Source organism: Dromaius novaehollandiae, chromosome 4, assembly GCF_036370855.1.
Source record: "Dromaius novaehollandiae isolate bDroNov1 chromosome 4, bDroNov1.hap1, whole genome shotgun sequence".
Taxonomy (NCBI): Eukaryota; Metazoa; Chordata; class Aves; order Casuariiformes; family Dromaiidae; genus Dromaius; species Dromaius novaehollandiae.
Window position 1 is genome coordinate 84,766,700 of NC_088101.1, and position 26,062 is coordinate 84,792,761.

The following is a 26,062-nucleotide window of genomic DNA, read 5'->3' on the forward strand; positions in this document are numbered from 1 at the left end:
GAAACCCCTCGTTCAAACACCACCCAGCTGGCAGCATCCGATGCCCAAACCTCTCCGGAGGAACGGAGAGCGGCAGAGCGATCGGAAGCAGCACGTGGCTACCAAGGGGCTCCAAAAAGCCACTGCGGGCACCCAGCTGCTGCCCCTCCGCTCCTGTCCCCCTGGGCATGAGGAGTGCACCCCAGCAGGACGTCACCCTGGAAGGGGGGACCTGCATCGACATTTCGGTGCCGTTTCGGTGCTGGGAACCAAAACCATGCTGGTGAACCCAGGCTATGCCGCTTTTCCCCCTCCAGCCCGTCGTGCAAAGCCTAGCGAGGCATTAGGGACGGCGTAAATCCGTGCAGCTCCACGCTGACTCTATCGACCAGCTCAAGAATAACTATTTATTAATTGGGGCCAAACTGTCTCTTCCTTGTATATGAATAATAGAGGCTGCAGTGCAAACAGAGGAATCACATCACTGCTTTTATGCATTAGCACTGCCGTGTCCTAAAACTACCCCAGCAACTCACTCGAGCTAGCACATACAGATGTTTCCAGGCCGGGGAGAGCTTTGTGGGTCATAAAAGAGGGAGGACGTTTCTTCCAGGATGTGCCAAGGACAAATACTCCATGTGTGGCCAGCGACGTTCCTCTCCATCGGCCACAGCTCCGGGCTTCACCGAAGGCTGCCGAGGGCCGGCCGGCGTGGGAGGAACGGCAAAACCTGCTCTCCGAGCACGTTTGCCTCCCAAACGCAGCGTGTCAGCTCGCAGCGGTAGGTCCCTGCAGGGCCACGGGTTGACAGGCTCTCAGTCGACACAAGCCGTCCCAGCTTAAGGCCGCTCCAGCGTGTTCGGGCAAATCCCTCCCCTGCGAAGCGGGGATTCCCACAGTGGTAGAAAGGCTTCATTCAGTGAAAACATGCTCGCTGTCTCATAACTCAGGCATCCCGAGGTTAGGGCCAACAGCACCGTCCGGGATGCTGCGAGTCCTCCGGCTGCACCTTACCTCGGCTGCGCGAGCGGCATCCTGCACCGGCACCGCCGCCTTCCTCCGCTGCGGGGGGAACGAGGTTGCAGCTATCACTATTTTATGTTCTTATGGAGGAGAAGAGGAGGCAGCTGCTTAATCACCCTACTTACATGCAGCGTGCCTAGCTCGGGAGGCAAGGCCAAGAGATGGGAACAACTTAATGACAAGGAACAATGTTCCCAAGTTTCTAGCTCCAGGCTTGCAGCTAGTAACAGCTCTGCCTCCCAGCCCCGACTCGCCCGCCGTCAGATCTGGCTCACATCGCTCTGCTTCGCTCTCCCGCCTGGGGAAGGGGACGGAAGATAAGACTTTCCTTGCCCACTAATAATATCCTGCTGAAGAGCCTGAGTGCCTTGAGCCTCGCAGGGAGCTCTGATAAGGTTAAGATGAGTCACTGATGTACCTGAGATCCTGAGTGTAATAAATCACTGCTGCTCCTGCCACCTTTTAAGATCTGCAATATGCACATCGCAACCACGCAGGACATTATTCAGCTCCTGTCGTGTTCAGATTTGGCTGCGACAGGGCATTCATTGCGTATATATGAGCAGAGTTATGAAGCAAAACCAGCTCTGCTCAGTTTGGGCTCCTTGCAAGACCTCAGCATTTTCCAGAGAAGCCCTGGGAGAAATTGCCAGCTTGAGGGTGTGCGTGCCGCGCGGCGAGCAGCCCGGCCGAGCCGCTGAGTCAGGCGGGTGTCTCTGATACCCCTGCGAGGAGGCAGGACACAGTCGGGGAGGAACTGGACCTGACGTGCGAGCCTGAAAGCCAAGCAGGGCTGGAGTTTCAGGTTATGCAACAACCTCCTTGATCTCTCCCAGGAAAGGAAATTAATTTGTCCGGGAGATGAGATCACATAAATCTAGCTGGGGGAGGATCCAAGTTTCTCCAGCAGCCTGCAAGCCTGTTTGGGCGCTCGGATGCCAGGAGTCCCTTCTGCGTCCTACCAGCCGCTCGCATGCTGCCCCGACATAAAAGGCCTGGTGGGTTCAACTCCTTCTGCAACACATTCACCTCCAACCATGCCCCTTGTGCCAGCTCCTCCAGAGAGCCCGTATTTCTGAGCGTTAAACACAGCTGCCAAATTTCTTGCTTGTGTTTTCTCCTCCGGTCACCAGGGATTTTTTCATAAATCAAAGTTCAGACTCCTCGCCGTAACGCGTTACTTAGCAGCATTTAACACAGAAGGATCGAGAAACAAATCGCTGGCATGACCAATTTATTAAAGACCAAATACTTGTTTGATGGCTACAGAAGGACATTTCAGTTACCCTCTACATGTAAACCTCAGCCCACGTGACACCCTTGGGTTTAACCAGGATACGATCCAAACATCCCAGGCTCTCCAGGAAGGCAGATCTCCCCTCTCTGCCCAGTTAATCATTGAAGGAGGAAAGAGAAAAGAAGTTTTCCCAAGCCCTAAGAAACGTGTTGTCCTCAGGACAACGAGAGCATGTTGTGGAGTGATGTCATTTCTCTGGCAAGCAAAGTTGAGTCCATGGAGAACCAGGATTTCCTCTCCCATTGGGGTTCAGAGCAAAACTGTTGTTTAAAATCCGTGATTCCCTTCTAATGTTTGTGCACCGCTCCCTCTGGGCTCCCCACAATAGTTGCAAATAGTGGGAATGACTGGGGGGGGCCTATGTTATTTTTTGCAAAAAGAAAGGGCATCTGCAGTGTCCTTTGGGAATTATGCCCTCCTCGGCATGTGCTTTCTGCTTCCCAGCCGGGACGAGAGAGTCTATAACTGGGATGTGGAAGCAAACTGCATTTTTCATGTGCAAACGAGGCAGGCAATCCTACCTGCATCCTTGCAAACACCCAGCTGCTTTGAAAACCCTGCGTTTGAAGGAGGAAGTAACCAGCGGGTGTGAGGCTGGAGGCTGACTCCTCTCTGAAGAAGCCCAGGAATGTTTAAGCACCTTTCAGGAAAGTCTCCTGACAGATTTCTAGGAGGAGGCGGCGCGAGAGAAGGCAGGCAGAAAAACATGCTGAGCAGAACCATTGCGCCGGTCGCAGCCGAAGGAGCCATGCTTGCAAAGAAACTAGCTGAAACAGCATTTAAAGCTGGCAGTACCCTCCTAAAGAGGCTTCTGAATTCACTTAGAAGGAGTATCTTATAGAAAGTCCTCTTTGTTTGCAGGGCAGCAGACCGCTGTGGTGGGACAGAGCTGAGAAAAGGGTGTTAGCAGCAAAAATCATTCACAACCTTTCTTGGTAGAGATGAAGGGGAAGGCCAGGAGGGCCAGACCATGCCCTGACCCAGTGCACTTCAGCCTGACTGACCCCTTCCAAGCGCTTCGCCCCAGGGGTGAATGAACCTGGGCCATTGCTTTCTCCTCCTGGAAAAGCTGATTTAACCCCTGGGGATCCACGGTGGTGATCAGACCCACAGCAAAGTCATTTTGGAGCACCAAACTGCAAGGTAGCACTGGGTCCTGCCAACACCACTGCGTCACGGGCCCTGGGGACACTTTCCTCGTGTCCACACGCTCCCATGGAGGTAACAGGAGAGCCGTGGGCCTCTCTGACACCGTGAGATGACGGCAATGAACCAGGGCTCCCCGGTTCTCCAGCTGCTTTGGTCTTCCTCTCTAGAGGGGAGGTGTTGGTATAAAGGTGGGTACAAACTTGTCTTTTGCACCTTTTCCTGCCTCTGTGACCCCGTTACTTGCTTCTAAACTGGGACTAACCCCTCCTGCATAGCTGTGCAGATGTAGCAACAGGATTAACCCCTGAAATAAATCCTGCAGCCAAATATCAACGGTGTCGATGCGATACTGCTAAAGGAGCTGATCCAGAGCAAGGTTTGCTGCCCAGCCTGGATACCTCCCCGGGGTTTTCCATCCTGCAGGGACTCTCCCTGGCACCGTTAGAGATGCAGGCGGTGTCCTTGGGTGCCCTTCGCTTCCTGCGAAAGCCCGGGCTGCCAGCCCACGTCGCCTCACAGCAGGACGGGCCAAAGCAGCCGAAGGGCCAACCCGCGGGCAGGGGCTCAGAAAAGGAGGCAAAAGGTACCTAGACCTTGAGAAATGGAGAAATGCAGCTCACAGGTGAAGATGTCTAAACTTGGGTGTCTGCAGGAAGGTGTCCCTGTGCACACCAGACTTCATGGTACGTAAGGACTGAGGCAGCGATTCAGCTGGTCACCACCACTATTTCCTTCCTAGAGGGTATCCTCCTGCTTTCCACCTCCTTCCTTCCTCGTGCTCCCTCGGGAGTCCGGGCTGCACAGGTACCGACGGACTCGCTCCACTCTTTGCAGAGCGGGTGACAAATCTCTGAATCTAAGGGGACACGGGACAGTCACAAGCGAGGAACAGGGCCTGGAAAACGTGACCGTGATGCCACCAAGCATCTCAGTGCACATGATCGCCACGGCCCCGAGGACCGTGCCCCGAGCTGCCGCAGCGCAGCACACTGTCCTCCCCTGCCACCGCCTGTCCCCACGGCCACCCCCGTCCTTCTCTGCAGGCCCTGTCTGCTCCGGCAAGCCCTTTTCCCCCGTCCCTACTGCCTTGTCCCCACTGCCACCTCGTCACTATGTGCCCACTATATCGTCCCCCACCCCCATGGCCACCTCCTGTCCCCACTGCCACCCTCATCTGCATCCCCACTGCCATGCTGTCCCCATTGCCACCCTGTCCCCACAGCCATCTCCTGTCCCCACTGCCACCCTCATCTGCATCCTCACTGCCATGCTGTCCCCATTGCCACCCTGTCCCCACAGCCATCTCCTGTCCCCACGGCCACCCTGTCCCCCTGTCCCCACTACCATACTGTCCCCCTGTCCCCATTGCCACCCCGTCCCCATGGCCACCTCCTGTCCCCACGGCCACCCCATCCCCACTACACACTGTCCCCCTGCCCCCAGCGTCCCCTCACCCCACGGTCCCCCCTCCCCCGCCCCCCGCCGCTGTCGCCGTCCCCCCGCCCCCGCCCTGCAATGGCGGCTCGGCCCCCCCCCCCCAGCCCCGCGGGCTCGGCCGTGACGTCACCTCGCCACACCCCGCCCGGCGTGGGAGGGGGGAGCGCGCAGGCGCACTGCGGGCAGCGAAGCCGCGCCGCCCTGCCCGGAGCCGGGCGGGGGCGGGGCCTGGGGCGGGGCCTGGGGCGGGGCCTGGGGCGGGGCCGGCTCCATCCGGGTCCCTCCCCGCGGGCAGTGCGGGGTGGCGCGAGCCTCGGCGGGGACAGCGGCGGGTGAGTGTCGGGCCGGGGCCCGGGGGGGCCGGGGCCGGGAACCGCTCGGGGGCCTGTGGGGCGCGGACCCCCCTCCGGGCACCGCTGTGGGGCTGGGCCCCCCTTCCCCGTGCACTGCGCTATGGGGCAGCGACCTCCTGCAGGCACCGCTATGGGGCTGGGCCCCTGTCCCCGTGCAATCCCCGTGGGGCAGGGACCTCCTGCAGGCACCGCTGTGGGGTGGGCCCCCCGTCCCCGTGCAGTCCCCGTGGGGCAGGGACCTCCTGCAGGCACCGCTATGGGGCCGGGCCCCCTTCCCCTTGCAGTCCCCTATGGGGCTGGGCCCCCTTACCTGTGCAATCCCCTATGGGGCAGGGGCCCCCCTGCAGGCACTGCTGTGGGGCCGGGCCCCCCCTTCCCTATGCACTCCCCTATGGGGCAGGGACCCTGCTGTGGGCACCGCTATGGGGCTGGGCCCCACTTCCCCATGCAGTCTCTATGGGGTCAGGCCCCCTTCCCCATGCACTCCCCTGTGGGGCAGGCCCCCCCTCCCAGCCACCGCTATGGGGATGGCCCCCTTCCCTGTGCAGTCCCCTACGGGGCAGGGACCCCCCCGGCACCTTTATGGGGCCAGGCCCACTTCCGTGTGCATTACCCTCTAGGGCAGAGACTCCCTTGTGGGCACTGCTATGGGGCTGAACTCCCCTTCCCCTTGCAGTCCCCTGTGGGGCAGAGACCCTCCTGCACGCACCGCTATGGGGTGGGCCCCCGTCTCCGTGCAATCCCCATGGGGCAGGGACCCCCTCCAGGCACCCCTATGGGGCCAGGCCCCCATCCCCACGCAGTGCCCTGTGGGGCAGGTACCCCCCTGGGCCACGTCCTCTCGCTTTTCCGGGGCCAAAGCAAAACGCGGTGGGTTCCTCAAGCTTTAAAAAACCCCCAGAAATTAAAGCGCTGCTGGTGGGATTGGAGCTGCTCCGTGGCGCGGGCCGCTCTGGCCGCGCAGGCACGTACGGAGACAGCCTGGGCGTCCAAGAGTTTGCTGGTTTTGGCAGGGGATGCACGCAGATCCCGCAGGATTGAAAACTGGAGGATAAAAACACACCTCCTGGGTGGGTGGTGTTTTTTTTTTTTTTTGCTGTTTTCCCTCGACTTCCCCAGCCTCGCTTTGTTTCAGCACAGCGGAGCGTCGCCGGGAGCGTCCTATATTCCCGGCGAGAGCCCTTCGCAAGGGCAGGCGTTTTGCTGTAGTCGCTGCCTCTGGATTAGGGCTGCCCGGGTACCCAGGACCTGCGGGTCGAGCTGAGTCCTTGCAAACCATGCACACATAACAAAGCCCTGCCAAATCCTTCCTATGTGCATTCACAAACGTGTGTGTATATTGGATATATTTTTTTTTTCTCCTCCTACCTTTGGCAGGAGGTTTTGATTACGTATTGCTCTGGCACGCTCCTTTTCTTTGATCTCGAGTTTCCTGTCGCGTCTAACGTGTTCGGCAACACGCAGACCCGGCTCGGCGGCTCCTCTCGCGGGGCTGCCGGGCAGGGAGACGCAGGCGCGTGTCTCGTTGTCCTGGTTTTGCGCCGAGGGGAGAACCGCCCGGGTCCTCGGTTCCTGCTGAAATCGCGTCTCGCTGGCTCTTCTTTGTCTCGGTCTGCCGTGGCGCGGGCCCGTTTCCAGGAGGAAGGGCTCTAATTTGCAGTCTGCGGATGAAGACTCTAAGCAGAAGACAGACAGACCACGTTGCTGTGTTATTGTTCCAGCAGATCGTTCCTTTGTTTCTCGCTGTTTGCGAGCGCACCATCCTTGGCTGTTTTTTCCACGCGTATACCGAAACGGATAAACTGACCGCTTAAATCTCCTTTTTATTAGTTATCCTGGATCACATAGTTTGCAGGAAACGTATCCCAGCTGCAGACTGTGTCGGAGAGAGATAGCAGCTTCCTACAGAACAGATGAATTAGTCATAAGCGTAATTGGAGCATCTCTTGCGTGGTAGGTGTTGGCTGTCCTCTCGTGTTCGGGTGCTCAGGTGAGGAAACGCTTTGCAACGAAGAGATGGGAAAGGTGGAGAACTACTAAAGCACGGGGCGTCTGTGGATGGGGAGGGTACCGTACTCTTAGTTCAGGTTCGTAAAAACCAAATTTCAGGTGCATAAAAGCCCTTCAATATGTGCTTGCTAACAGGCAGAGAAGTTGTTCAACCAAAGCTAGCATGACCCACTCACGAGCTTTAAATGAAACAGGCCAGGGCCTGCTTTGTGCACTGAGACTTTGGTGGGAGGGAAAAAGGGTGAAGGTGAATGAAACCCAGGCCCTGGCTCGGATTATTGCCTTGATGGGTTTGATTTACTTTTTAAGGACAGCTCTGGTTTGAAAAGTGACCTTGCACCGCTGGCGCTTTGGAGGTCGGCTCTGCCGCCTGCTTTGCAGCTCCGATCTGCTCGCGTTAGTGGGAAGGAGACGGGGGAAGCAGTGGTACCTGCTCCTGGGCGAGCAGAAGCATGGTGAGAGTGAGCAGGGTCAGTCTTCATCAACAGAACTGGTAGCTCCTGCTCTCCATATGACTTCTGGCTTCTCTTACACCTTCCCTAAGGTCCTTCTCTGGTAGCTGTGCAGCAGCAAGAGGGAAGAATGGGGTGGCACCTACAACTGGAGGTAAAATAGCCTCAGCAAAATCTTCACTTTGGTGAAGAGTCGCCACTGCAGCTCTCCGAGCCTTGCCCAGAGGGCTGGGAGACGGGGAAAATACCTTTCCTGCAAACACCATACGCTTGGTGCGAAATCAGCCCCACCTTACCAGTCCTGCAGAGTCACTCCTCAGAGTCCGAGCTGTGCTAAAACCTTTCATATCCTGTTTTTTGGCTTCGTTACGTACTGTTTAAAACCACATCACCAGGGTAAAACTTGCTCCTTAAACCAGGTAGCTGGTGTGTCACCTCTCGCAGTGCCCATGTTTGTTGTTACATCAAGGACGTTATTGAAGTGAAGTGAAGCAGTTACTTACCTAGGCCCTTGCTGCTCGGCGTGAGAGATGCAACCTCGAAATGCTGCTGACCGGGCAGGCAGGGATTGCATCGTAGCTTAGTCGGTCCCGCTGAGCTCAAAAAATCGTCTCGATGACTGAAATGAGGCTTTCTCGAGGGTAGTTAATGTCTGGCTTGCAATAAAGCAAAATACAAGTTTTAGTAGTTCTTACTTTCCTGTTTGCTTAACTTCCCACGAACGTTCGGTTTATTAGTAAGCACGTGGCCTGAATTCGTATTAACGCTTTTGTTATGGTAGGTGTAAACAGAACTACCTTAAACATGTTGAACGAAAGAGCCCTGAGTAAATCAAGTTATTTGCTCTATTACTTCAGTCATAAAGGGTAGATACTCCAGTTGATGTATCTAGAGTGCTGTGCCATCTGTGGCAAAAATTAAATACAAATTTGGCCCAGAGCCCGGAAAAATAATAAGCCCTTGCCTCAGATAACTCAGGGTGGAATAACATAGCCCCTGACAGAAGAAATGCTTGAGGGTAGTATGGAAGAGACTCAAATGTACTAATTGATGTATTTAAAAAAATCTTAAAAATCCTTACAGTGTGTGCCAAAAGCAGCCGGGAGAGATGGCCTGATCCCGTTAGCAAGTCACGGGGCTGACCCCCGCGGGTGACAGTTCCAGTCCTGACGGCGCTCAGCCTGCGTCATGTCTGTCTTAGCCGCGTTGAGCAACTATCAAAGACACCAGGAGCTTTCAAACTCGAAACAAGGAAAATCCAACTCTTCCAGTTGCTTTTGGAAGGAGAAAGAAAACCCTCGTCCTCCTATAAATCCCTTGAGCTAATGGGAAACAGCGCCAATCGCGCTGCTGTCTCACAGAGCAAGCAAGCTCTTCTGCCTTCTCTCGCTGAAGGTGAGGATGATGAAGAGCTCCCTGGGCCTCATACTCTTGGGTGTTATTACACCCAGTCACAGCCAAAAAATCTCCTCTATAACCTCCGTAGGCTCCATCTTACAACTGGTTCAGGTGGGATTTTCTCATTTTGCTCGTTGTTTAGCTGAGGAAAAGTTTGTGCCAACGCTTCTCTGCTGGCTAGGACCCTCCTCCTCTCCGAAACCTGTTTTTGATCGTTTTAGAGCCGCGTGTTGGTTACTAGTGTTGTTCTTCAGTCTGGAGGCTGTTTGAGATTTGGGAAGGCAGGGGAGCTCTCGTGTGTGCAGCCCGGGCTCCGGTCTGCTCCGCTGGAGATACCTGCGGCAGGCCAGCGATGAAAGATGCATAGATGAAAATATTCCGGATATCAAGTGGCATCTGCGTGACTTTCCAATGACCGAGAGCGTATGTGCCGAATGGGGAGTGGGAAGATAACCGCTGCTCGCTGCCACCTTTTCTGGCAGGAGGGTGGTCCTGCCCGTGCCCCGGGGTGGTGGCATGAACCAGATTGGAGGCCGCGTTGCGAGAAAGCGGCAGGACTGTGTTTTGGGGATTTAGTCAAGCGGGATTGACGTTTCAAGCTGATCCTCCCAGATGCCTGAACGATGTACTAGACAGTACAGCAATACGCAACTTTTGCAGGGGGCTTTTGTGCTTGTGAGCCACGTTTCTGCACGTACGTCTTCAGCCGTCCCTCTTAACAACCGGTCCTTGTTGGCCGTATCAGCCGGAGAAGACATATTGCGAGTGATTAGCTCATAGTCATAAAACACCATCTGGATGATGAGAAGATGGAGCGAAACGTGGCTGGGTGCACTCGTCTCTCCCCGCTCCGATACGCCGCGATCCCTCTGCAGAGCTGCTTGGGGTCCCTTCGGCTGGGGCGGGAAGTGCAGATGCTGCTGAGGATAGAGCAAGCGCTTTGCAAAGTCTCTGGTCTGCAACGATCCCAAAGCGTTTTTGCAGGCTGCATTTACGTGGGGATGATTCATTTGCTGCTGGAGTGGGGAGCTGCTGTTTAAAGTGGCCTGTACGTGGGGGACAGGTTTGGGCCCTGTTTCACCGCTTTGTGGCACGTATAAAACCGTAGGTGTAAGAGCTGGGAGGGAGGTTTGTCTGGGGTTGGAGGTTTCCGCTAGTGTTCAAGTGTGTCCGTCTGTTATGGTTGGCGAGTAACTGAACTCCGCGGCGTCTCTGAACGGAGCTGGCTTTCTGTTTATTTTTATTTCCTACAATCATTCATAATAAACCCGGGTTTTGTTGACATAAGATAGCTTATATCTCGTATAGACTCCTTTCCCTCTATGCCTTTATAGCAACGTTGCCACGAAGGCTGTAGCTGACTCAGACTTTGTATTGGGAGCAGCTGTCCTGTGCGTGTCGCGGCCCTGGCTGCTTATTTACAGCGCTTTCAAACAACTTTAGAAATGATGCACGAGGTGCGGCAGCGTTCAGAGGTCTGGTGCGACGTGGGCTTGTCTGCGGGTGAGCTCCACCAGCACCTGACACGGCTTGGTGCCCCTTGGTTGTTTCAGTCCTCCCGAGAGTGAGAAATTCGGTGCTGGAGGTGACCTGTTCGGAAAAGCATGCATTTGTCATTCGAGGGAAGGAAATAAAACCACCGCGTACGTGGAAGTTGCTGGCTGTTTATCTGGTGGTATCAGCTGCTGAGCTGACAAATGCACTAGCTGATCTGATAGTCATCAGCAGAACTAATTTACTTTTAGCCTGAGAAAGATGAAGCCTCATCATCTTCTCAGGGCCACGACCGGTGGGCTAGGAAGGCCCTCGGTTCCCCCCCGTCCCCTTTGCCCCTCGGATGCACCCGAGATCTCGCCTGGGGTCAGAGCTGCGTCGTTCAGCCGCTCGCAGAATTGCACTTCCCTCCCCGACGTGTTGGCGAGGGAATGACACGGACGGTCAAACGTGTCACTTTTCTGCGCATATGGAACATTTCACGCCTGCAAACACATCAAGTGCCAACTGCGTGGACTCGCTTGTTCTTAAGCTCTTATTAATTAATTGATTTCTCCTAAGTGTGCTGCCAGAGATGCATCAACGGGAGGATATAACAGCCATCCCAGGCAACTCAAAAGCGTGCTCCGTGCCATGGAGGGTAACGAGGAAGGCGTTGGAAGAGTCAGGTAACGAGGTGGAAGCAGGGCCATGAAATTTGAGATGCCCGAGGTTGGTTTATTGAAGCAGGCGAGCCAGGGGCACATTTCAGAGGCTGTGAAGTACATCAGGCACTGGGGGAAGAAGATGGTCCCAGGGACCGTGTTTTGCACGGCCACGTTACGGGGCAGTGAGAGGAAGACTGCATGAGTTAAAGGCGGAGACAAGGAGGCCTGGGTGTGAATATTGCTTTTCCAGGTGAGCAAAAAGATGAGAATTTAAATGAGATGCGGAGGAAGGAGCGATGTGCTCGGCTCTTGCTGGAAGCCCGAGGAAGGTGTGGAGGCAACGCAGGTACGGGGTGAAGCAATGGGCAGGCGAGAGGATGTCAGAAACAGCATCCGTGTTAGGGTGGAACGGGTGTGACACCTCTAAGGTAGGGTTGAGTGGCAGTAGGACAGGAGCCGTGGGTGGAGGAGAAGACCTGATCAGAGGCAGGACCACCCAACACTTAGGGACCAGCTTTGGCAGGGCAGAGCAAGGTTCAGCGCCTCGCCGTGCCCCGAACCTCGTGATGAGTTTGGAGCAAGGAGGCCAAGTAAAGCAAAAAGCATTAAAGCCGACCTGCGCAACAGATCTCGGGCGCAAGCCTGTGAAGCGGGCGCTGGGTACAAGAGCCCGTGGACTAAATTAGCTGCAAGCAGCTGTGTTGACGTAGCCAAAGACTGTGAGGTCTCAGATTGCAAAAACGACGGGAGCCATCTGGGCTAAAACTGGATCAGCCTTTGGAAAAACCGGGAGAGATCCTGCTGAGGGGGAGGGGAGGGAAAAGCAGTCAAGATGAAAGCGTGGGACAGGCGTTGCGCTGAGGACTGGACCGCAGGCAGCCTGCAAAATTTTCCCCGCGGATGTTTGGTGGGAATGAGAGGATGTTTGGTGGGAATGAGAGGAAGCCGATGTGGAGGGCAGGCAGCTTTGGAGGCTTCTCCATTGCCGTTTATATCCCAGTAATCTGGTTTAAAGGTCACTGTTGGAGCATGAGGAGTTTGTTTTTTGGCAGCGGTCGGATTTATAAAATTCATGCAGTGAGCTTGCTTATTTTGTTATTGAGGCACTCGGGTGATGAGGGCTCAAGTGAGAGAGGAGATCTGAGCAGAGAACTCATTTATCTGCTTGCTCTTTCTACTCCAGCTCAAGGCCTGCGAACGTGCAAAGTAAATAAGAAGAACTCTTTCTGTTTTTTATTAACGTAGAGGATTAGCCTTGCAGGAATTAGGCTGCTAATACAGCTTTTAGCTTGCAAAGCGCCTTAGAGGAGACCACGCCAGGTTCCCAGAAAGGCTGTTAACGAGAGAGAAACTGAAAGTACTGAGCTGGGAGAGTAGTAACAGTCTTATTTTAGCAATCTTTGAGCTTGTGGCCGTTTCACTACCGCTGCCTGGAAATAGCAGGGCGCTTCCCAGGTTTCCTGGCTTGGGAGAGTGTTTGAAACAAAACTTGGTGGGACCTGCAGAGGCTTGGCACCGTGGCCTGTCCAGCCGTCCTGCCCCTGGAGATGCTCCACGATTCGTGGGGTGGTTGAGAACCTGGTTTTTGAGTCCATCTCAGGATCTGTGGGACGTGGGCTTGGAGATGGGAGGTTTGGGCTCTTAAATCTCTTTTAAGCAGTGTAGATCCCTGCAGGTAAGAGGCCTGGGAAGCCAAATTACCCCAAAAAATGAGGTGGGAAGATGCACTCTCTGCCACCTGCCTCTGCTTCCCTGTGCTCAGCCCCGCAGCCTGACTGCTGCACACTAAAAAAAGGGATTTAAGAGTCTTTCTTCATCCCCAGCCGCGCTCTTCTTGCTTGCAGCCTGCGCAAAATTAAACTACTAAGAGAATGTCAGGATCAAATTAACCTCCTCCGCACGCAGAGCTTTTCAGCGAGCCCATAAATAGTTCCAGGGTCGCTTTAAAGACTCTCGTTTTTCCATCGCGCTTTGTACCAGGGACAAAACCGCTGCGTCGGGCCTGGCTCGCCGCTCGGGCAGTTTCCTCTCCGATTGGTCACGAACGCAGTCGTGCATTTTTCTTTTGTGAGCGTCTCGGCCGCGGGGGTATATATAGCGCTGGATTTAGAGAGGGGGAACAAGCAAACCGGCGTCCGTTGCTGTCGGGAGCCCATCCGCCGCCTTGCTGGTTTTCAGCCGAACCCGGTGCGTTTGGTCTGGGACCGTTCCCTCGGCAGCGGGTTTTGCACGGTGCAGCTGGATTTGGACCCGCTTTGGGGCTTCGTTTTCGTGTCGGCTCCCGGGAGGGGAGAAATCGGTCCGTGCGGCCGTGGCGAAGCACCGGGATGCATCGCGGCCGGGCGAGCGAAACGGGCCTGGGGACGGGCCCGGCCTCGGATGCCGTATTCCCGTCCAGAGGAGGCTCTGCGGGAGCTGAGGAATTGGTCCGACCTCGGACGCTAAAACCGGGAGCATCAGCATTGCGGGATTTGGGAGATTGAGCTCTGCTGGGATGGCGAGCGTTTTTCCAAAAAGCCAAAAAAATCCTATTCTGTGCACAAGAAGAAAGCTTTCTGTTACCTCCCCATTGAGGACTTCAATTCGCAAAGGAGTGCTTTTAAGAGGACTCCTGATGCGGTTGAATTCAGTCTTAAATTGCGGATGAAACCATTTAGATTTTCTTTTTAAGGGAATTAGAAGAAGGAAGAAGCAAGCGCCGACAAAAGTTTGCTTTTGGCTCGACAAAGGATCCCTTTAATCCTTCTTATCTGTTATCGAAGCCTGCTTCATATTTCGTGTCCGTAGTTTCTCTTAGGAGCCAGCACGTATAACTTAGAAGCAACTTTTCCCAAGGAGGCGGCTGCGGTTTGTATCAAAAAAGGTTGCGCGTTGTCTGCTCCATCTCTGAAATCAAAGGAGTTATTTTTAGGGTGATCTGTGGTCTTTGCAAACATCGCAGCTGGGCTGCTTGCACAGGTAGGTGCTGTATCTTTGCACCTTAGTGCAGGTCCTTGCTGCAAAGCTGTGCTGTTAGAGGTTGCCCATGGAGCAGCGTAAAACGGGAGTTGTTGGGAGAACTACCGAATCTGCTGCTCGGAAGCTCGGTTTCTCATCTCTTACTATTGAAACGATGCGGGTTTGCTGCACCCCGTGCAGAACAAGTCTGGTTTTTTTCAGCTGGAGCATCGTTCTCATAAAAACGTTACGTTTTAGACTACTGAAGCTTCAGGCTGCGGATTCACAGCCGATCCGAATCCATGCTCCCGTCTTTCCCCCCGGCTGCACATTCCTACTTTTTCTTACGGTCATTTTCAGCCTGATCCGCTCCCAGCTCAGATTCGTGCGGTTTTGCCGGCAAAAGGAAAGGGGAGGGGAGGCCGTGACCTCTCAGCACAGGCTTAAACCAGCAGCAAAACCTCCCCAAAAATCTGCCTAGCCCACATCAACCCCATCACACCGCTCTCCAAGAAATCCTCCCGGCGGGATGCTCCCGCGGCTTCACCCGGGACGGGAACTCGCCTCGGCCGCGAGCTCACCTTTCATGTGGGCGCAGACGGCCAGCGTTACGCTGGGCATCGGCGCTGCTGCATCCCGGACAGCCGTGGTCGGGATTTGGAGGAAAATCCCCCTTTTTTCGTCCCCGCGATGAAGGGCAGGTGAGGCGCTCTCGGCGACGGCGTGCTGCGCGGCGGCAGGCTCTGCGCTGCGCTCTGCTTTTGTTTACATCTGCTTCGAAACGTCTTAAATTTACTGGCGAGAGAGTAATGCTAATCCTGTTCAATGAGATCAACGGATTAGTGTCTGAGATGCTTATAAAATTGCAGGGATTAGCCGAGCCTTTATTTCCCCCCTTTCTTTCTTCTTATGCAGCGTAACCTCATCGCTGCGCATGAGTTGTGAAAAGGAGTCTATTTGCTGTTGCTGATAGAGATGGGGGATTTTTAATTTCAAGAGCCAAAACAATTTATAGAATTATCTGCAAATCAAAGAGGTTAAGATAATATCTTAATCCTCTCCCTCATTCCCTGTGGCTTTTGGTGCGATATTAATTTTTTGGGGGGCCCTTGGCACCCAACTGTATTAGTCATTCAGCAGATAACGTTGGATTTGCACAGCTGGATCACTCGCAGCTGCCGTTCAGGTAAATAAGGAGCCAACCTTAAAGTTTTGCTCGAACGAGATTTTGCAAAATCGCATCTGGAGGGATCTCGGTGAGCGATGGGAGAAGGACGAAGCTCCCCAACACACTCCCCAGGCTCCTGTGTGCTCTTAATGGTAACCCGCGCTTTAATTAGCGACGTGGTCAGCAACCTGCTCTTCGCTAGGCTGCACGGAAAAACACGGGTCATGAAGCTAACGCAAAGGCTTAGCCAAAACCCCACTGTTCAGCACCTTTTTGCTTTCCCTACAGATTTAAAAATAAAACTTTTTCTCCCCCTCCAGCTTGATTTCTCCGTGGGCTGCCCGGTGTTTGCTCGACCCGGGTAAGCGAGGCGACGCTGACTGTCAAATCGCAGGAGCTACAAGCCAGGAATTTCTGGCCGCGGCCCAGCGCGCTTTCGGAGGCGAGTTTTTTAATGCGTACAAAGGCAAGCTCATAATTTCCACTCCACTAATGAGGCCGTGGCACTCTCAGCGAGAAGTGCCAGGAGCCGCCGCGGTGGTATTTCAGCAGCCTCGCTCTGCGCGTCCGGACGTGATTTACCGCGGCAGCCCCCGCGGAGCAGAGGAAACCCGGCTTCTCCGGCGGCGTTTCCATAACCCCGCGTTGCAGGGACCTCCTTGGGCTGGCAGGACCCTTCTCCCGTGTCCCCTCCGCATGGGTTTTCCCATCCAATCCACCACGAGCATCTCCTAAAGACGGGGAATGGTGGAAAGTGGGTTGGAAGAGCAGGACGACGGGGAGGAAGAGCCTTGGTTTCCCTTCCTCAGCTTGCCAGATACTCAAAGGCTGCTGGCCAATTTGGGGCTCCGATTTGATAAACGAGCTCTCCTGAAGCATCTCTAACTTGTAGTAAAAGCTTATATAACTACTCCCAGGCATCACGTGCTCTCTTGACCTTTAAAGAGATGCTCGATGCAGTCTGCGGGCTGGTTGCTACGCCAAGTCGCTAGTGCCAGTAATATATTTTGCCTCCTAGTAGACGATTCAGCGTCCAGGAATTTGTAAAGATCCGGCAGCAAACGATTGCACACCGTGAGCTCTTGCCTGCGCTTTGAGCTTCGCTGCCCCGGGAAGCCCCGGCAGCCTTGAAGCGGTCGCAGCGTCTTTATCAGGCCTTGCTCAGTCCCCTGCAAAAAAGAAAGCCAAGTTTTAGGTAACCTTCTAATAAGCTTTATTTTTTTCTTATTATTTTTGCAAGTCCTGCCTGAACAGAACAGACTTAATTTGTGATTTTTACTTATTTAGGGTTAGATTTAGGAGAAAGACAGGAAGCAAAGTCCTTGGGACTCGCATGGGGAGCTTGGGCAGGTGACACTCAAAACTCACGTGTGCCTGCCTTAATTTTAAGGTCCCTTGACTTTCTCTTTTTTAAACCGTCTGCAAATGTCAAACAGCTTGCCTGACCTCATCCCTGCTATATCAGAAGTAGTGTTTTCTTTTTTGTATTTTATTTTTATTACCAGTAACAGAGCTGATTCACATCTTCCCGTGAGCCTAAAAATTTACCTTTTGGAGAAGGAGAGAGTGGAAAGAAAACATTGGCCGTCGGCTCCTCACCCAAGTCAGGAAAACATGGATAATTTATCAAATTGAGTGTCCTCAGTCTTCGAGATCAAGCCTCCTTTCTCCTCTTTGGTTCTCAGGGCCTAAAGGACTCGGGCTGTATCACTCCTCATCATTTTTTACGTTGAGACCCAGCAGCGGTAACTCTCGGTCTGCTCTGCCCAGCCTAAAGGGCTGCCCGTGCCCGTTTCCCAGGCTTTTCCAGGCATGTGGGAAAATATTTCTGCTTTCACAGAGGTGGCAATCCTGGCCGTGACTTTTGCTCTGCGTCTCCGAGGGTGGCGTGGCTGCGCGCGCGAGAGAAGGAACTGGGTATATTATTGCTTTTATTTTTTTTCCGTCAGGCACCCAGCTTGGTCATGCAAATCCAGGAGCTGGAGGGTGTGTTTTTCTGTTTCCTGCTAAATCTCGGGGGTTTTTGCAAACGGGCTCAATGTTGCAAAACCTCCCTGGCCTCCGTTAGCTGCCCAGAATGAACGGCGAAAAAAAAAATTCCAGAAAACTGGTGCTTTTGTGCAAACCAGAGGAAGGGCAGGCCAGCTGCTTAGCTCATTTTTATGCCGGTGTTAGGAAAAATATCAAGTGGCTGTGACGTGGCTGTGGTGTAAATTCCCATCAGGCCGGGGTTCGGGTTTGGGTTTGTTTGGGTTTTCCTGATGGCTTTTTAATCCTGTCAGCATCTGCAAATACAAACCTTGCAGAAGCAGTGCGTGCTTTTTTGCAATGCTTCTTCCTAAAGCAAACAGGATTTTTGATAGCCGGCCACCGGCTTTTCCATCTCCTGCTTCACGCTACCTGTTCTCTTTATTTATGACCACAATTACGAGCTGAGCGAGTAAAAGGCTCTGCCTGGGCCATCCTCGAGGTCTGAAATTCGGGGTCGGGGCTTGCACGGAGCAGACAGCAGCGGCATAAAGGGGAATTCTTCCCTTCCCGGCCTCATGCTGCTTTTCCCCTGCAAGGCTTTGCAGCCATCTGGATCCCCTTTCGGATTATGCCCCCCCCAAAATCCATAACCTAGCAACCTCGTTTGGTTTAAACGAGAGCATTAATCCTTCCTGCCTCGCATCCCCAGCGGCGCTTGGCTCATCCCGCTGCCTTCACGGGATGGCTGCCGTTCCCGTACGGGCTGCCCACCTCTAAAAGTGCTTTGTACAGATTATCGGTGCCCGTGTGTTGCACTGATTTTTGCCTTACAGGAGCTTAGATAAAAGGATTTCGGGAGGTCATTCAGTCCATCCAGCTGCCAGGAGGAAAGATGGGAGAAGACCGGTTGCTTTTCCACTTTGCAGCAAGGTTTTTGGGTTTGTTTTAGCGCGATCGTCGTGGCTTGAGCAGGACTTAGGATTGAAAAGCGCTATTGACTTTTTCTTTTTCTTCTCCCTGGAGCTTGCAAGGCGAGCCCTGCGCAAATCACTGCCTTGCCTTGCCGACAGCGTTCGATGAAAGCGCTCGACTTCAAACTTAGCGATGGGAACTGCAGGTGACCTATTTTCCGCCTGTTCCTCTGCCAACGGTAGCACAAATGTTTGCGCGTTGAAGGTACACTTCAGCATCGAGGTCACAGCATCGGTTTTCTGTTAAAACTGACTGACAAGCCTCAAAAGCCCTTGCCAGAAAGCTGCAGCAGAGCCCGCTGCGCTGCCAGGCCTTCCGACGTGCCGGTTTCATTATAAAGACCTTTTTTTTTCCTCTTTTTTTCTTTTCCCCAGTTGCATATTGCTTCCTCAAACCTCGCGTTTTTATATTGGACTTTTATCCTTCTACGTCACCCGGCCCGAAGGCTCGTGTCACGCCGCCAGCGGTCGCGAGGGTTAAATTCCTGCGCTCGCCGTCGCGCAGCCGGGGAGCAAAGCCAGGGAATTTGGTTCTGATCCCAGCTGGAAAAGCGTCTGATTAACCCTCGGGCAGCCGGGCCGCGGAGGGTCGGACCGGCTCTTGCTCCAGCTTCGGTTTGATTTCGTGGCCGGGCAGACGGGCGGCAAAGATTCCTCCCAAATCCCCACATGGTTTGGTGAAACTGGTGAAAGTGAGTATTTTTTGCTGCCAGTTTTTAAGCATCTGCAAAAATCTCTTTTTCCGATGTTATTGCATTAGGCATCCGCATTTAATAACATTTCTTTAAGGGTTCGCGACAAGTAGGAAGCAAAGTGGAGGTGTTTCGGAACGAGCTGGTTCCTGGTCAGAGTTGCTCCCGGTTTAACTTTCGACCGAGTTAATAACCGTTTAGCTAAACCTGCGCAAAACTCTTTGCGTAATTCCTTCGAAACCAGAATTCCTTCAGCTGGCTAAAAATAAATAAAAAAGCAGCTCCGTTTAATGGGTTAAAACCAGAGCAACTAGCACGCGATTCAAACGTGGGGCAAAGCACCGGGAGATAAAAACTTGCAGCGCTGCGTTGTGCTGGTTCCCCGGTGGGGAAAGCACCGTGCGAGGACCGGAGCCGAGCTCCGGTTTCAGCGGCGGCCGTGAGCATCTCGCCTTGCTCTTTGCCTCAGTTTCCCTGTTTGCAGGAAGATAATTGCCTCCTTCGTTAATCCCTTTGAGATCTCCTGATGAAAGCTCTATGTAGGAGGTTGGCCTTGCTTATTAAGAGCATTAAGTGCTTGCTATTATTATAATAGGGATTCATTTGGCTACGTTGCTTATTTAGGTTGCCTTTAAGAGCCCGGCTTGTAATCAAAGCAGCGTGCAAGCGAAGCTGGTGAGTTAACGCCGCTGGGGGACCTGCAGCCCTTGCTGTTACATTAGCCGTACCTCGTAGTTTAATTAAAGCTGGCTCCTGCAGCCGCCCAAGCGATAGCCGCGTGCCGCGGAGCCGGACCCGGCGTGCCCGACCCTTTCCAGCGTGTAACGGGAGAGGGGAGCCGGCGCCAGCCGCGAACGCGCCGTTCCCTGCGCTTCGGTCCCCGGCGCTAATCCGGCCCAGCTGCTGGGGACGTGCGGAGCGATGGCCCTCGCGGGGAGGAGGGGGTTTGATTTCCCTATGGGGACGGAAAATCTTGTCGTCTGTCCTTTTGCTTTCGTCTGAGCGGGTTTGGTTTGCAAGGCGAGACTGCAGCAGCAACGGCCTTGGGGCAAGCGCTTGCCCAAATCTCCAACGTGGGACGAGTTGCCGTCGTTGCCTCCCCGTGACCACGAGCGTTCTCGCGCGCCGGAGATGGGGTTGTCTCCTCCGGCACCGCGGTGAACCGGCGGAGGAAATCCTGCCCTCCGTGGGGTTTCATCCATGCAGGTGCCAACGTGAAACCTCCCACTTTAAAGCTGACTTGGCGGCGGACACAAGCCGGCTGCCTCTCGCCAGCCTTCCTGGTGCATCCCTTCGGATGCAGCCGGAGCGTGTGGGACCACCTTGGAGCTCACCTCCTGCTCCATCCTGCGCCTCCCGCGTTCATCCTTCCTGTGCTGGAGGAGAAAACTCTTCTGTGCTCTCCATCCCGGGTTATCCACCCGCTTTTCACCGAGAATCTTCCCCCCACCAGCACGAGGCCGCGGGAGCTGGCGGTGGGGGCAGCCAGCGATGACTTCCACCTCGGCTGGGAAGAGAGCCCCGGGAACGCTCTCACTCCGCCTCGGAAGGTTTTCATCCTTCTTTACGTCTCCTTCTTTTTATTTCTTTTGGCTGCGTTCTCGTAAATCTGAAACAGATTAAAATGCAGTTCCTCCCTTCCCCCTCCAGAACCCCCCAACGCTTGGCTCCTTCAAAATCATCAGGTTTCCGTGAAGTCTTCTAAAGTTAACGGTTTCCTGGCTCTCCTGCGGGCTGCCTTCAAGCTAACCTTTATTTTTATTTTTTCCCCCCCACCTCTGTTTTTTTTTCGCTGTAACATTTCTCAGCCGTTACAGAAGAAGGGAGGGAGGACCAAACTTGTCAGGGTAGCCCCGATGCGGAGAAGGTTATTGCATGTGGTTGTGGTTGGATGAATCTGGAGCGGTGAAGACTCCTGGAGGGGCACCTTAGGAGGCTGAAGGATTGCACCCGGCAGACCGAGCCGCTGCGGTATGGCCAGCAGGTAGGTCACGGCCCTGGCAGCAGACGACCGTTTGAGGAAAATGTTGAGTGGATGGTACCATTAGGAGAAGAAGGTAGGAAGATGTAGATGGAAGGGAGCTCAGCTTCTAGGGTTTTTTTTTTTATTATCTTGGGCTTTTGGCCAGCTGTGATGGTATTAGGTTTATCACCGCAGTTGTGGTTGCAGAGGTTGGTAAAACAGCTGTACGACTCCAGTTGGATGCAATAAGGAGGTTCTGGCTGGATTACGTTGTCTGGCTTAAATCCCATAGAGTGTTTCCTCATCCCCCCCAAGAACTAGAGCATCTCTGCGTTCCTTCTCAGTCCACCGTGGGCTCAGCTGGTCAGAGAACGGGACAGAAACCCCAGGCACGGCTCGGTTAAAGAAGAGCTTCCCAGTCTAAAAGAGTTAAAAAGGGGAGAGCCCAACTTGATCCGGTGCTGCTTGGATGGGTTTGGTGTCCTTTCTCCAAGAAAGCTTGGTTCATTGCCTTGGGTATTTAGGCGTAACCTAAGCTTGGTTCATGGCGTTGGGTATTTAGGCGTAACCTAAGCTTGGTTCATGGCGTTGGGTATTTAGGTGCAACCTCAATGCGAAGACGCTTTGCATAGGTATTAAATAGGTAACGTGAGGTTTTGCTCTGGTGAATAGCAGAAGGCAACTTTTGCAGTCGCGTAGTCCAAAATACCAGGGTAGTGCTCACCACCTGGTAGAGAGGGCAGCTAGGAGCCGGTGGGCTTCAAAGCAGCAGCCAGAGGGTGAAGAATTGCTCCTGATGTGCTTGGTCTTCTGTTGTTAGGTTTTTTTTGTTTAACCCTCCCTCCTGCTTTGTAAAAACGACCTGAAACGTTTCTAGATGGCAGACTGCGGTCAGCAGCGTTTGGTTGTCTCTGTGGAGAGCCTTGGGTAGCTGGGGAGGACAGAGAAGGCAGCACATACCAGTCCTGTTCCACCGAGAGCTGGGTGGGGACGTGGATAAACGTGAAGTCTCCAAGTTGCCAAATTTGTGTCCCACGGTCCTGCTGAAAGCAGCACAGCCTGGACAGCGAGGTCGAGGGGGCAGTAGCCCCTCTTTCCTCCTCCTCCTCCTCCTTCGCTTTGCAGCGTGGTGGGATGTCCAAGGCTTCAGACCTCACGGTGCCACCCGAGCCGCTGCGTCCTTTGCCAGCATTATCATCCCGGGGAGGGAGAATCAAGTCGTTCATCCAAACCGTGTGTACTTTAGCAAAGCCAAAGCCGGGCAATTATCAAGAAGAGTCTGTTGATAAGAGGGAAACGGGGAAGAAAGCGGAAACGTGCTGTTTGACTAGCGATAAGGCACGTGGCTACGGGTGGCTCTTGATGCCCGGAGCTCCGGTCCCACCAGCTCTTCGTGCACCCACTCGAGGGGCAGCAGGGCCTCGTTGGGAAGGGAGCCGGGGGCGATCCTGCCCGGGGCACAGCTCTGTGCCGCGACACGTGGCCAGAGGCCTCCACCGTTGCATGAACGTGACCAAAGGGAGAAGCCCTGAAGCGTCTTAGATCCCTTTGACCGAGCAAACTCCCGGGGCACAGTTCCGGAGTGGAGATAAGAAAACAAAACCCCAGCCTGGCACGGTGACGCTAAGCTGCGTATTAACTGTGCCGTAGTTAGGAACAAAGGTTTGGGGTTGGTTGGTTGTTTTTTCTACTCGAAACACCTCGGTTGGGTTCAGCAGCCCTTTGTGGAAGAGCGCGAGCTCCCGGGAGGCTGTCGCGTTGTCATGTCCCCACCAGCGCTTGCAAGGCTTCCAGCCTCGGCATTACTGTAGCGTTTCCACTTTGGCTCGGCGGCTTTCTTAACATGTGTTCTGGTCTCTGGAGACTTTAATCAAGTTCAGACTTTACCAGAAATTACCTCACAACTTGCAGCGGGCAGAGGAAACTGAAAGCAGCAGCGGAGAGGAGGCTCTCCCGTGCTGCGAGACCGACAGCGAAGCTGCCTTCGGCGGGGGGAGAGGGCAGATTGCAGGAGAAATGTTAGCGCCGATCAAGCAGCCAGGCTGAAAGGTGAGTTTTCTCCAAAAAAAAGCAGCCGTGCAGGGGCCATTGCTGAGGTTCAGGCAAAAATCCTCAGGACCATCAGGCTGAAAGGTCAGCGTTGGCAATGCAAGGGCGAGGAGCGGTTTGCTGCGAGTGCGTTTTGGGTAAGTGTTTGGGGCTTTTCTTCTTATTTTTTTTCTCCCTCCGCCTTGCCACAGCTACTGAGTTTATGCGTGTTTGTGCAGACAGCCGCCGTCTTGCCGCTATATATAGCGAGGCGTGGGTTAACGCTGCCTTCAAAATAGGTAGCAGGGCCTGAACCTCGCCCTGGGAGCTTGCGACGTATGTTGTGTACAGTGGTAAAGGGCTCCCGGGGCTGTCAGCAAGCCGCTGCGCTCTGCCCCTGCTCTGTGCTGAGGCAGGAGGGAAAACAGGGCTCTGCACCTACTCCTAGAGCTTCCCAGGGTGAAGCTCGGCTGATCTTCAGGGCTGCTGCTGGCCAGGGATTGCAGTGCTGTCACCACCCTTTTGGGATGCTCTGAATTCACGTCTTGCCTGATAGCCCAGAAAGCAGTGGCTTTGCAGTTAAGATTTGGCATTTATCATTATTCATTATTTTCCAATATGCGCAAGTCCCGTGTTTTCACCCGGTCTTCTCTTCCTGCATAGAGATTTGGAGCTGTGCAATTAAGATCCCTTTGGAAGCTTCCCGATTCTTTGGGATTTTGCTGTCCCTCGGTAATTTTATTTGTGAAACGGGGTTAAGACTTCAGGTAGTTTCTCTGTTGGTTGTGCAACTTGATTGCAAACGGCGTTCAGCCCTTTCCGTGGGCAGCAATTCTAATGAAAGGAAAATTAGATATATTTTTAACTTCCTTTTCTGAGCTGGGGGTGGGTGAACTTAATGCCTGGCTGGAGATGTTTGTGATCATTCAAGGATGAATGGATCAGTATTTGAGACATCCTGAAATAGAAAGGTATCGTGTGAAGCAATAACAAATATGTACTTTTCAGTTAAGGATTTGAAGCATTAATATGATGTTACAGCAGACTTATTTAGGAGGTTGATATACCAATGCAAAGACATCCGCCTGCTTGTTTTACCTGACTCCGCAGCGTAACGAATCCACTCAAAAGACTTTCTTATGGTTATCGTAAAATATCAGTGTCCCGTGTGATGAATCATGGGAGAGATCATATGTTAAAGTCGTTATTCCAAGCAGCTGCTCATATGATTTAATTTGGTCTCCTTTGGTGGGGGAGGTTAGTTTTGGTCACACATTTGAAACTCGGTATGGTGACAGCCAAAGTCACTGCTTCTTCCTCTTGGTCTCTGCATCCTGCCCACTCGCAGATAATTTTGGGTTTTCTCTGGCCCATTCAGAGGCTGGGGGGAAACCATGTGGGCTTGCAGAGAGAAATAAAGCTGAAACCTGCAAAAACACCCTTTAAACCACTCAGCCCAGGTCTTGTATGAAGCTTAAACAAGGCTCTTTTATGGCACCTATAACTTTTCGGTGGCTCTGCCGTAGGCTATGGAAGCGGCGTTGCGCTCTCCTCTTCCTCTCGCAGGGGTTTAGCGCTGGCGCAGAAAGCCGTGCCTCGAGTCGGGGGGAATTGCCCTCGTAGAGCAGGGAGGCTGTTTCTGCCTGCGCCGAGATGCGCTGGGTTTTGGAGAGAAGTCAGTGCTCTGCATGCTTGAAGGTTGTGGAGGGGAATTTCTACTGCATGAGGAATTGGTCTCAGAAACCGCAGGAGGGGAAGGGAAGAAAAACCTTCCCTATTATGAAGCCTTCTGGCTGCTTTGAACGTTTCGGACTAATTAATTAGGGTTTCGGGTACGGAGGGGCCTTGGCCGTAGCCTGGGCTACTTGGATGCAAATCTGCGCCGTCTGCCTGATGCGACGTTAAACTTAAAGGACTGCGTGCATGTGAAAGAGGAGAAATAGCTGGATGAGAAGATCACAGCGGGAGAAGAAAAATCCCAGCTACACTTGGGTCTGCCCTGCTTTGTTTTCAGGGTTGCTGAACTAGGCACGGGGTTTCTGGTAAGGAGCCGCCTTGCCGGAGACGGAAGACGTTGCTGCGGTCGTTGCAGGATGCCTTTGCCCTGGGGACAAGGAGCAAGAAGACAGTCAGTGCCCCCGGGCATATCGGTGCCCCCCTGCTTCCCCTTCGGCTGCATTTCAAGGGGTTGTTTCTTTCCTCCGAGATGAACGCTGGGCCATCGCCCTTCTGAAGGAGCCTCACGTCCTTGTGTTTTCTCCCTTTCTTTGCAGCCTACCCATGAGCTCAGATTTCCAGCATTACAGTTTCAGGATGCCGAACATCGGGTTCCAGAACCTGCCTCTCAACATATATATCGTGGTTTTTGGCACAGCCATCTTCGTCTTCATCCTCAGTTTACTCTTCTGTTGCTACTTGATCAGGTAAGCGAACTGCCTTGCTGTTTTTGGAAGGTATCCTGGCTCGGACTGGGACCAGTCCCACGAGGGGCTCAGCATCTCCTGCTCTTCCTCAGCATCTCCTGCTCCCACTAACCCAATATTGGGTTGTTCTGGCTTAGAGAAGGACACGTGTCCTGTGCTTCTCTCTGGGTGCAAAAGAGTATTGGCAATAGTCACCCAGCTCGGGTTAAATGAATGTTGTCAGTTTGGCTGCCACAGAGTAATAGATGAGCATCACGTTGTCTTTCCGCAAGGAGTTTCATGCACTTATACCTTGACGTGTGTCCCGTGAAATATTTTAACATTCATCCCTAACAGAGTAAATAGACCCAGAGCATGCACAGGGAGTACCCAACACGGTGTTCCCACCACGTCTTGGAGTTAACGATTCCAGGAGGCAGTTGTGTTATTCCCTTTAAAAACAGGGCATATATTTACATGTATGCTTAAACATGCATGAAAGCATGGTTGCTTATGTGGTCTTCTCAAAAAAACCTTGAAATAGATCTTTTTTTTTTTTATGGTTCCTGCTCTCTGCTTAACGTCTCAACACATTTCCCTCTTTAATGAATAACTTGTGTGCTGTGTGCTGAAGAAATGTTTAATACCTGCTCCGTTTGTTGTTGTACACAAATTGCTCATTCAACAGCAC

The 26,062-nt window shown here is 53.5% G+C and overlaps 1 protein-coding gene across 5 annotated transcripts in view; it reads left to right on the plus strand.

Moving 5' to 3' along the window:
* The first annotated feature begins 5,153 nt into the window (after positions 1-5,153).
* RNF24 (ring finger protein 24) overlaps positions 5,154-26,062 on the plus strand; it is a 30,498-nt gene continuing 9,589 nt past the window's right edge. Inside the window, exons 1-3 of one of the 5 annotated variants that reach the window (XM_064511627.1) lie at positions 5,157-5,217; positions 20,787-20,962; positions 25,243-25,392. In XM_064511627.1, the coding sequence (XP_064367697.1) occupies positions 20,952-20,962; positions 25,243-25,392 (161 nt within the window). In that variant the 5' untranslated portion in view covers positions 5,157-5,217; positions 20,787-20,951. Of the gene's footprint in view, positions 5,218-7,068; positions 7,229-20,786; positions 20,963-22,591; positions 22,991-25,242; positions 25,393-26,062 lie in introns of those variants that run through there. The other 4 variants (XM_064511630.1, XM_064511628.1, XM_026121823.2 and 1 more) reach the window with 4 other exon arrangements.